Here is an 11266-nt window from a genome sequence, read left to right as displayed (position 1 = left end):
AGTGCTGCTGTTTCACTCTGAGCTCTGTTGTCTTCCAGTGCTGCTCTTCACTTTGAGCTCTGTTGTTTCCTGGTGCTGCTGTTTCCCGGTGAGCTCTACTGTTTCCTGGTGGTGCTGTTTCACGGTGAGCTCTATTGTCTTCCAGTGCTGCTTTTTCACTGTGAGCTCTATTATCCTCCAGTGCTGCTGTTTCACTGTGAGTTCTATTATTTCCTGGTGCTGCTGTTTCACGGTGAGCTCTATTGTATTCCAGTGCTGCTGTTTCACGGTGAGCTCTATTGTATTCCAGTGCTGCTGTTTCACTGTGAGCTGCATTGTTTCCTTGTGCTGCTGTTTCACTTTGAGCTCTATTGTCTTCCAGTGCTGCTGTTTCACTGTGAGCTCTGTTGTTTCCTTGTGCTGCTGTTTCTCTGTCAGCTCTATTGTTTCCTTGTGCTGCTGTTTCACTGTGAGCTCTCTTGTTTCCCGCTGCTGCTGTTTCACTGTGAGCTCTATTGTTTTCCGCTGCTGCTATTTCACTGAGATCTCTATTGTTTCCTGGTGCTGCTGTTTCACGGTGAGCTCTATTGTTTTCCAGTGCTGCTGTTTCACTGTGCACGCTATTGTTTTCCAGTGCTGCTGTTAAACTGTGAGCTCTATTGTTTCCTGGTGCAGCTGTTTCACTTTGAGCTCGATTGTTTTCCAGTGCTGCTGTTTCACTTTGAGCTCTATTGTTTTCCAGTGCTGCTGTTTCACTTTGAGCTCTGTTGTTTCCTGGTGCTGCTGTTTCACTGTGAGCTCTATTGTTTCCTGGTGCAGCTGTTTCACTTTGAGCTCGATTGTTTTCCAGTGCTGCTGTTTCACTGTGAGCTGCATTGTTTCCTTGTGCTGCTGTTGCACTGTGAACTCTATTGTTTTTCAGTGCTGCCGTTTCACTGTGAGCTCTGTTATTTCCTGGTGCTGCTGTTTCACTGTGAGCTCCATTGTTTTCCAGTGCTGCTATTTCACAGTGAGCTCTATTGTTTCCTGGTGCTGCTGTTTCACTGTGAGCTCTCTTGTTTCCCGCTGCTGCTGTTTCACTGTGAGCTCTATTGTTTTCCGCTGCTGCTATTTCACTGAGATCTCTATTGTTTCCTGGTGCTGCTGTTTCACTGTGAGCTCTATTGTTTTCTGGTGCTGCTGTTTCACGGTGAGCTCTATTGTTTTCCAGTGCTGCTGTTTCACTGTGAGCTCTATTGTTTTCCTGTGCTGCTGTTTCACGGTGAGCTCTATTGTTTCCTGGTGCTGCTGTTTCACTGTGAGCTCAATTGTTTTCCAGTGCTGCTGTTTCACTGTGAGCTCTATTGTTTCCTGGTGCTGCTGTTTCACTGTGAGCTCTATTGTTTCCTGGTGCTGCTGTTTCACTGTGAGCTGTATTGTTTCCTGGTGCTGCTGTTGCACTGTAAGCTCTATTGTTTTCCAGTGCTGCTGTTAAACTGTGAGCTCTATTGTTTCTTGGTGCAGCTGTTTCACTTTGAGCTCGATTGTTTTCCAGTGCTGCTGTTTCACTGTGAGCTGCATTGTTTCCTTGTGCTGCTGTTTCACTGTGAGCTCTAGTGTTTCCTGGTGCAACTGTTTCACTTTGAGCTGTATTAGTTTCCAGTGCTGCTGTTTCAATATGAGCTGTATTGTTTCCTGGTGCTGCTGTTTCACTGTGAGCTCCACTGTTTTCCAGTGCTGCTGTTTCACTGTGAGCTCCACTGTTTTCCAGTGCTGCTGTTTCACTGAGAGCTCTATTGTTGTCCAGTGCTGCTGTTTCACTGTGAGCTGTATTGTTTTATGGTGCTGCTGTTTCACTGAGAGGTCTATTGTGTTCCACTGCTGGTGTTGCACTGTGATCTCTATTGTTTTCCGCTGCTGCTGTTTCACTGTGAGCTCTATTGTATTCCGCTGCTGCTGTTTCACTGTGAGCTCTATTGTTTCCTACTGCTGCTGTTTCACTGAGAGGTCTCTTGTTTTCCACTGCTGCTGTTTCACTGTGATCTCTATTGTTTTCCGCTGCTGCTGTTTCACTTTGAGCTCTATAGTTTTCCACTGCTGCTGTTTCACTGTGAGCTTAATTGTTTCCTGTTGCTGCTGTTTCACTGTGCGCTCGATTGCTTTCCAGTGCTGCTGTTTCACTGTGAGCTGTATTGTTTCCCGGTGCTGCTGTTTCACTGTGAGCTCGACTGTTTGCCGCTGCTGCTGTTTCACTGTGTGCTCTATTCTTTTTCAGTGCTGCTGTTTCACTGTGAGCTCTATTGTTTTCAGATGCTGCTGTTTCACTGTGAGCTGTATTGTTTCCTGCTGCTGCTGTTTCACTGTGAGCTCCATTGTTTCCTGCTGCTGCTGTTTCACTGAGAGGTCTCTTGCTTTCCACTGCTGCTGTTTCACTGTGATCTCTATTGTTTTCCAGTGCCGCTGTTTCACTGTGAGCTCCATTGTTTCCTGCTGCTGCTGTTTCACTGTGAGCTCCATTGTTTCCTGCTGCTGCTGTTTCACTGTGAGCTCTATAGTTTTCCACTGCTGCTGTTTCACTGTGATCTCTATTGTTTTCTGCTGCCGCTGTTTCACTGTGAGCTCGATTGCTTTCCAGTGCTGCTGTTTCACTCTGAGCTCTGTTGTCTTCCAGTGCTGCTCTTCACTTTGAGCTCTGTTGTTTCCTGGTGCTGCTGTTTCCCGGTGAGCTCTACTGTTTCCTGGTGGTGCTGTTTCACGGTGAGCTCTATTGTCTTCCAGTGCTGCTTTTTCACTGTGAGCTCTATTATCCTCCAGTGCTGCTGTTTCACTGTGAGTTCTATTATTTCCTGGTGCTGCTGTTTCACGGTGAGCTCTATTGTATTCCAGTGCTGCTGTTTCACGGTGAGCTCTATTGTATTCCAGTGCTGCTGTTTCACTGTGAGCTGCATTGTTTCCTTGTGCTGCTGTTTCACTTTGAGCTCTATTGTCTTCCAGTGCTGCTGTTTCACTGTGAGCTCTATTGATTCCTGGTTCTGCTGTTTCACTGTGAGCTCTATTGTCTTCCAGTGCTGCTGTTTCACTGTGAGCTCTATTGATTCCTGGTTCTGCTGTTTCACTGTGAGCTCTGTTGTCTTCAAGTGCTGCTGTTTCACTGTGAGCTCGATTGTTTTCCAGTGCTGCTGTTTCACTGTGAGCTCGATTGTTTTCCAGTGCTGCTGTTTCACAGTGAGCTTGATTGTTTTCCAGTGCTGCTGTTTCACTGTCAGCTCTGTTGTTTCCTGGTGCAGCTGTTTCACTGTGAGCTCTATTATTTTCCAGTGCTGCTGTTTCACTGTGAGCTCTATTGTTTTCCACTGCTGCTGTTTCACTGTGAGCTCGATGTTTTCCAGTGCTGCTGTTTCACAGTGAGATTGATTGTTTTCTAGTGCTGCTGTTTCACTGTGAGCTCTGTTGTTTCCTGGTGCAGCTGTTTCACTGTGAGCTCTATTGTTTTCCAGTGCTGCTGTTTCACTGTGAGCTCTACTGTTTTCCACTGCTGCTGTTTCACTGTGAGCTCGATGTTTTCCAGTGCTGCTGTTTCACTGTGAGCTCTGTTGTTTCCTGGTGCGGCTGTTTCACTGTGAGCTCTATTGTTTTCCGGTGCTGCTGTTTCACTGTGAGCTCTATTGTTTTCCAGGGCTGCTGTTTCACTGTGAGCTATATTGTTTTCCAGTGCTGCTGTTTCACTGTGAGCTCTATCGTTTTCCAGTGCTGCTGTTTCACTGTGAGCTCTATTGTTTCCTGGTGCTGCTGTTTCACTGTGAGCTGTATTGTTTCCTAGTGCTGCTGTTTCACTGTGAGCTCTATTGTTTCCTGGTGCTGCTTTTTCACTGTGAGCTATATTGTTTTCCAGTGCTGCTGTTTCACTGTGAGCTCTATTGTTTCCTCGTGTTGCTGTTTCACGGTGATCTCTATTGTTTCCTGGTGCTGCTGTTTCACTGTGAGCTCTATTGTTTTCCGGTGCTGCTGTTTCACTGTGAGCTCTAATGTTTCCCAGTGCTGCTGTTTCACTGTGAGCTCTATTGTTTCCTGGTGCTGCTGTTTCACTGTGAGCTCTATTGTTTCCTGGTGCTGCTTTTTCACTGTGAGCTCTATTGTTTTCCGGTGCTGCTGTTTCACTGTGAGCTCTAATGTTTCCCAGTGCTGCTGTTTCACTGTGAGCTCTATTGTTTCCTGGTGCTGCTGTTTCACTGTGAGTTCTATTGTTTTCTGGTGCTGCTGTTTCACTGTGAGCTCTATTGTTTTCTGGTGCTGCTGTTTCACTGTGAGCTCTATTGTTTCCTGGTGCTGCTGTTTCACTGTGAGCTCTATTGTTTTCTGGTGCTGCTGTTTGACGGTGAGCTCTTTTGTTTCCTGGTGCTGCTGTTTCACTGTGAGCTCTATTGTTTTCTGGTGCTGCTGTTTCACTGTGAGCTTGATTGTTTCCTGGTGCTGCTGTTTCACTGTGAGCTCTATTGTTTCCCAGTGCTGCTGTTTCACTGTGAGCTCTATTGATTTCCAGTGCTGCGGTTTCACTGTGAACTCTATTGTTTCCTGGTGCAGCTGTTTCACTTTGAGCTCTATTGTTTTCCAGTGCTGCTGTTTCACTGTGAGCTCTGTTGTATTCCGGTGCTGCGGTTTCACTGTGAACTCTATTGTTTCCTGGTGCTGCTGTTTCACTTTGAGCTCTATTGTTTTCCAGCGCTGCTGTTTCACTGTGAGCTCTATTGTATTCCGGTGCTGCTGTTTCACTGTGAGCTCTATTGTTTTCTGGTGCTGCTATTTCACTGTGAGCTCTATTGTTTCCTGGTGCTGCTGTTTCACTGTAAGCTCTATTGTTTTCCAGTGCTGCTGTTTCACTGTGAGCTCTATTGTTTTCCAGTGCTGCTGTTTCACTGTGTGCTCTATTGATTTCCAGTGCTGCTGTTTCACTGTGAGCTCTATTGTTTTCCAGTGCTGCTGTTTCACTGTGAGCTCGATTATTTCCTCGTGCTGCTTTTACATTGTGAGCTCGATTGTTTCCTGGTGCTGCTGTTTCACTGTGAGCTCTATTGTTTCCTGGTGCTGCTGTTTCACTGAGAGCTCGACTGTTATCCGCTGCTGCTGTTTCACTGTGAGCTCTATTGTTTCCTGGTGCTGCTGTTTCACTGCGAGCTCTATTGTTTTCCGGTGCTGCTGCTTCACTGTGAGCTCCACTGTTTTCCAGTGCTGCTGTTTCACTGTGAGCTGTGTTGTTTCCTATTGCTGCTGTTTCACTGCGAGCTCTATTGTTTTCCGGTGCCGCTGTTTCACTGAGAGCTCTAGTGTTGTCCAGTGCTGCTGATTCACTGTGAGCTGTATTGTTTTCTGGTGCTGCTGTTTCACTGAGAGGTCTATTGTTTTCCACTGCTGGTGTTGCACTGTGATCTCTATTGTTTTCCGCTGCTGCTGTTTCACTGTGAGCTCTATTGTTTTCCAGTGCTGCTGTTTCACTGTGAGCTTGATTGTTTCCTAATGCTGCTGTTTCACTTTGAGCTCTATTGCTTTCCAGTGCTGCTGTTTCACTGTGAGCTGTATTGTTTCCCGGTGCTGCTGTTTCACTGTGAGCTCGACTGTTTTCCACTGCTGCTGTTTCACTGTGTGCTCTATTCTTTTTCAGTGCTGCTGTTTCACTGTGAGCTCTATTGTTTCCTGGTGTTGCTGTTTCACTGTGAGCTCCATTGTTTTCCAGTGCTGCTGTTTCACTGTGAGCTGTATTGTTCCCTCGTGCTGCTGTTTCACTGTGAGCTCTATTGTATTCCGCTGCTGCTGTTTCACTGTGAGCTCTATTGTTTTCTGGTGCTGCTGTTTCACTGTGAGCTGTATTGTTTCCTGCTGCTGCTGTTTCACTGAGAGGTCTCTTGTTTTCCTCTGCTGCTGTTTCACTGTGATATCTATAGTTTTTCACTGCTGCTGTTTCACATGTGAGCTCAATTGCTTCCTGTTGCTGCTGTTTCACTGTGAGCTCGATTGCTTTCCAGTGCTGCTGTTTCACTGTGAGCTCTGTTGTCTTCCAGTGCTGGTCTTCACTGTGAACTCTGTTGTTTCCTGGTGTTGCTGTTTCCCGGTGAGCTCTACAGTTTCCTGGTGCTGCTGTTTCACGGTGAGCTCTATTGTCTTCCAGTGCTGCTTTTTCACTGTGAGCTCTATTATCCTCCTGTGCTGCTGTTTCACTGTGAGTTCTATTATTTCCTGGTGCTGCTGTTTCACGGTGAGCTCTATTGTATTCCAGTGCTGCTGTTTCACTGTGAGCTCTATTGTTTTCCAGTGCTGCTGTTTCACTATGAGCTCTATTGTCTTCCAGTGCTGCTGTTTCACTGTGAGCTCTATTGATTCCTGGTTCTGCTGTTTCACTGTGAGCTCTATTGTCTTCCAGTGCTGATGTTTCACTGTGAGCTCTATTGATTCCTGGTTCTGCTGTTTCACTGTGAGCTCTATTGTCTTCAAGTGCTGCTGTTTCACTGTGAGCTCGATTGTTTCCTGGTGCTGCTGTTTCACTGTGAGCTCTATTGTTTTCCCGTGCTGCTGTTTCACTGTGAGCTCGATGTTTTCCAGTGCTGCTGTTTCACAGTGAGCTCCACTGTTTTCCACTGCTGCTGTTTCACTGTGAGCTTGACTGTTTTAAATGTGCTGCTGTTTCACTGTGAGCACTATTGTTTTCCGGTGCTGCTGTTTCACTTTGAGCTCTATTGTTTTCCACTGCTGCTGTTTTACTGTGAGCTCGATTATCCTCCAGTGATGCTGTTTCACTGTGAGCTCTATTGTTTTCCTGTGCTGCTGTTTCACGGTGAGCTCTATTGTTTCCTGGTGCTGCTGTTTCACTGTGAGCTCTTTTGTTTTCTGGTGCTGCTGTTTCACTGTGAGCTCAATTGTTTTCCAGTGCTGCTGTTTCACTGTGAGCTCTATTGTTTCCTGGTGCTGCTGTTTCACTGTGAGCTCTATTGTTTCCTGGTGCTGCTGTTTCACTGTGAGCTGTATTGTTTCCTGGTGCTGCTGTTTCACTTTGAGCTCTATTGTTTTCCAGTGCTGCTGTTTCACTGTGAGCTCTGTTGTATTCCGGTGCTGCGGTTTCACTGTGAACTCTATTGTTTCCTGGTGCTGCTGTTTCACTTTGAGCTCTATTGTTTTCCAGCGCTGCTGTTTCACTGTGAGCTCTATTGTATTCCGGTGCTGCTGTTTCACTGTGAGCTCTATTGTTTTCTGGTGCTGCTATTTCACTGTGAGCTCTATTGTTTCCTGGTGCTGCTGTTTCACTGTAAGCTCTATTGTTTTCCAGTGCTGCTGTTTCACTGTGAGCTCTATTGTTTTCCAGTGCTGCTGTTTCACTGTGTGCTCTATTGATTTCCAGTGCTGCTGTTTCACTGTGAGCTCTATTGTTTTCCAGTGCTGCTGTTTCACTGTGAGCTCGATTATTTCCTCGTGCTGCTTTTACATTGTGAGCTCGATTGTTTCCCGGTGCTGCTGTTTCACTGTGAGCTCTATTGTTTCCTGGTGCTGCTGTTTCACTGAGAGCTCGACTGTTATCCGCTGCTGCTGTTTCACTGTGAGCTCTATTGTTTCCTGGTGCTGCTGTTTCACTGCGAGCTCTATTGTTTTCCGGTGCTGCTGCTTCACTGTGAGCTCCACTGTTTTCCAGTGCTGCTGTTTCACTGTGAGCTGTATTGTTTCCTATTGCTGCTGTTTCACTGCGAGCTCTATTGTTTTCCGGTGCCGCTGTTTCACTGAGAGCTCTAGTGTTGTCCAGTGCTGCTGATTCACTGTGAGCTGTATTGTTTTCTGGTGCTGCTGTTTCACTGAGAGGTCTATTGTTTTCCACTGCTGGTGTTGCACTGTGATCTCTATTGTTTTCCGCTGCTGCTGTTTCACTGTGAGCTCTATTGTTTTCCAGTGCTGCTGTTTCACTGTGAGCTTGATTGTTTCCTAATGCTGCTGTTTCACTTTGAGCTCTATTGCTTTCCAGTGCTGCTGTTTCACTGTGAGCTGTATTGTTTCCCGGTGCTGCTGTTTCACTGTGAGCTCGACTGTTTTCCACTGCTGCTGTTTCACTGTGTGCTCTATTCTTTTTCAGTGCTGCTGTTTCACTGTGAGCTCTATTGTTTCCTGGTGTTGCTGTTTCACTGTGAGCTCCATTGTTTTCCAGTGCTGCTGTTTCACTGTGAGCTGTATTGTTCCCTCGTGCTGCTGTTTCACTGTGAGCTCTATTGTATTCCGCTGCTGCTGTTTCACTGTGAGCTCTATTGTTTTCTGGTGCTGCTGTTTCACTGTGAGCTGTATTGTTTCCTGCTGCTGCTGTTTCACTGAGAGGTCTCTTGTTTTCCTCTGCTGCTGTTTCACTGTGATATCTATAGTTTTTCACTGCTGCTGTTTCACATGTGAGCTCAATTGCTTCCTGTTGCTGCTGTTTCACTGTGAGCTCGATTGCTTTCCAGTGCTGCTGTTTCACTGTGAGCTCTGTTGTCTTCCAGTGCTGGTCTTCACTGTGAACTCTGTTGTTTCCTGGTGTTGCTGTTTCCCGGTGAGCTCTACAGTTTCCTGGTGCTGCTGTTTCACGGTGAGCTCTATTGTCTTCCAGTGCTGCTTTTTCACTGTGAGCTCTATTATCCTCCTGTGCTGCTGTTTCACTGTGAGTTCTATTATTTCCTGGTGCTGCTGTTTCACGGTGAGCTCTATTGTATTCCAGTGCTGCTGTTTCACTGTGAGCTCTATTGTTTTCCAGTGCTGCTGTTTCACTATGAGCTCTATTGTCTTCCAGTGCTGCTGTTTCACTGTGAGCTCTATTGATTCCTGGTTCTGCTGTTTCACTGTGAGCTCTATTGTCTTCCAGTGCTGCTGTTTCACTGTGAGCTCCATTGATTCCTGGTTCTGCTGTTTCACTGTGAGCTCTATTGTCTTCAAGTGCTGCTGTTTCACTGTGAGCTCGATTGTTTCCTGGTGCTGCTGTTTCACTGTGAGCTCTATTGTTTTCCCGTGCTGCTGTTTCACTGTGAGCTCGATGTTTTCCAGTGCTGCTGTTTCACAGTGAGCTCCACTGTTTTCCACTGCTGCTGTTTCACTGTGAGCTTGACTGTTTTAAATGTGCTGCTGTTTCACTGTGAGCACTATTGTTTTCCGGTGCTGCTGTTTCACATTGAGCTCTATTGTTTTCCACTGCTGCTGTTTTACTGTGAGCTCGATTATCCTCCAGTGATGCTGTTTCACTGTGAGCTCTATTGTTTTCCTGTGCTGCTGTTTCACGGTGAGCTCTATTGTTTCCTGGTGCTGCTGTTTCACTGTGAGCTCTTTTGTTTTCTGGTGCTGCTGTTTCACTGTGAGCTCAATTGTTTTCCAGTGCTGCTGTTTCACTGTGAGCTCTATTGTTTCCTGGTGCTGCTGTTTCACTGTGAGCTGTATTGTTTCCTGGTGCTGCTGTTTCACTGTGAGCTCGATTGTTTCCTGGTGCTGCTGTTGCACTGTAAGCTCTATTGTTTTCCAGTGCTGCTGTTAAACTGTGAGCTCTATTGTTTCTTGGTGCAGCTGTTTCACTTTGAGCTCGATTGTTTTCCAGTGCTGCTGTTTCACTGTGAGCTGCATTGTTTCCTTGTGCTGCTGTTTCACTGTGAGCTCTAGTGTTTCCTGGTGCAACTGTTTCACTTTGAGCTGTATTAGTTTCCAGTGCTGCTGTTTCAATATGAGCTGTATTGTTTCCTGGTGCTGCTGTTTCACTGTGAGCTCCACTGTTTTCCAGTGCTGCTGTTTCACTGTGAGCTCCACTGTTTTCCAGTGCTGCTGTTTCACTGAGAGCTCTATTGTTGTCCAGTGCTGCTGTTTCACTGAGCTGTATTGTTTTCTGGTGCTGCTGTTTCACTGAGAGGTCTATTGTGTTCCACTGCTGGTGTTGCACTGTGATCTCTATTGTTTTCCGCTGCTGCTGTTTCACTGTGAGCTCTATTGTATTCCGCTGCTGCTGTTTCACTGTGAGCTCTATTGTTTCCTGCTGCTGCTGTTTCACTGAGAGGTCTCTTGTTTTCCACTGCTGCTGTTTCACTGTGATCTCTATTGTTTTCCGCTGCTGCTGTTTCACTTTGAGCTCTATAGTTTTCCACTGCTGCTGTTTCACTGTGAGCTCAATTGTTTCCTGTTGCTGCTGTTTCACTGTGAGCTCGATTGCTTTCCAGTGCTGCTGTTTCACTGTGAGCTGTATTGTTTCCCGGTGCTGCTGTTTCACTGTGAGCTCGACTGTTTACCGCTGCTGCTGTTTCACTGTGTGCTCTATTCTTTTATCAGTGCTGCTGTTTCACTGTGAGCTCTATTGTTTTCAGATGCTGCTGTTTCACTGTGAGATGTATTGTTTCCTGCTGCTGCTGTTTCACTGTGAGCTCCATTGTTTCCTGCTGCTGCTGTTTCACTGAGAGGTCTCTTGCTTTCCACTGCTGCTGTTTCACTGTGATCTCTATTGTTTTCCAGTGCCGCTGTTTCACTGTGAGCTCCATTGTTTCCTGCTGCTGCTGTTTCACTGTGAGCTCCATTGTTTCCTGCTGCTGCTGTTTCACTGTGAGCTCTATAGTTTTCCACTGCTGCTGTTTCACTGTGATCTCTATTGTTTTCTGCTGCCGCTGTTTCACTGTGAGCTCGATTGCTTTCCAGTGCTGCTGTTTCACTCTGAGCTCTGTTGTCTTCCAGTGCTGCTCTTCACTGTGAGCTCTGTTGTTTCCTGGTGCTGCTGTTTCCCGGTGAGCTCTACTGTTTCCTGGTGGTGCTGTTTCACGGTGAGCTCTATTGTCTTCCAGTGCTGCTTTTTCACTGTGAGCTCTATTATCCTCCAGTGCTGCTGTTTCACTGTGAGTTCTATTATTTCCTGGTGCTGCTGTTTCACGGTGAGCTCTATTGTATTCCAGTGCTGCTGTTTCACGGTGAGCTCTATTGTATTCCAGTGCTGCTGTTTCACTGTGAGCTGCATTGTTTCCTTGTGCTGCTGTTTCACTTTGAGCTCTATTGTCTTCCAGTGCTGCTGTTTCACTGTGAGCTCTATTGATTCCTGGTTCTGCTGTTTCACTGTGAGCTCTATTGTCTTCCAGTGCTGCTGTTTCACTGTGAGCTCTATTGATTCCTGCTTCTGCTGTTTCACTGTGAGCTCTGTTGTCTTCAAGTGCTGCTGTTTCACTGTGAGCTCGATTGTTTTCCAGTGCTGCTGTTTCACTGTGAGCTCGATTGTTTTCCAGTGCTGCTGTTTCACAGTGAGCTTGATTGTTTTCCAGTGCTGCTGTTTCACTGTCAGCTCTGTTGTTTCCTGGTG

The 11266-nt window shown here is 46.4% G+C and overlaps 1 protein-coding gene across 1 annotated transcript; it reads right to left on the bottom strand.

Moving 5' to 3' along the window:
• Positions 1 to 1449: 1449 nt before the first annotated feature.
• LOC137384919 (protein FAM186A-like) lies at positions 1450 to 10463 on the bottom strand. Its single transcript, XM_068059628.1, has 6 exons — positions 10272 to 10463; positions 9517 to 10078; positions 8257 to 8535; positions 5809 to 6087; positions 2931 to 3352; positions 1450 to 1941 (listed from the first exon to the last, which is right to left on the bottom strand). Exons 1-6 carry the CDS (start codon positions 10461 to 10463, stop codon positions 1450 to 1452), a joined length of 2226 nt encoding a protein of 741 aa, XP_067915729.1.
• Between the last annotated feature and the right edge of the window lie 803 nt (positions 10464 to 11266).

This window comes from Heterodontus francisci, chromosome 27 (assembly GCF_036365525.1).
Source record: "Heterodontus francisci isolate sHetFra1 chromosome 27, sHetFra1.hap1, whole genome shotgun sequence".
NCBI lineage: Eukaryota > Metazoa > Chordata > Chondrichthyes > Heterodontiformes > Heterodontidae > Heterodontus > Heterodontus francisci.
This window is presented reverse-complemented; position numbering and strand designations above follow the sequence as displayed.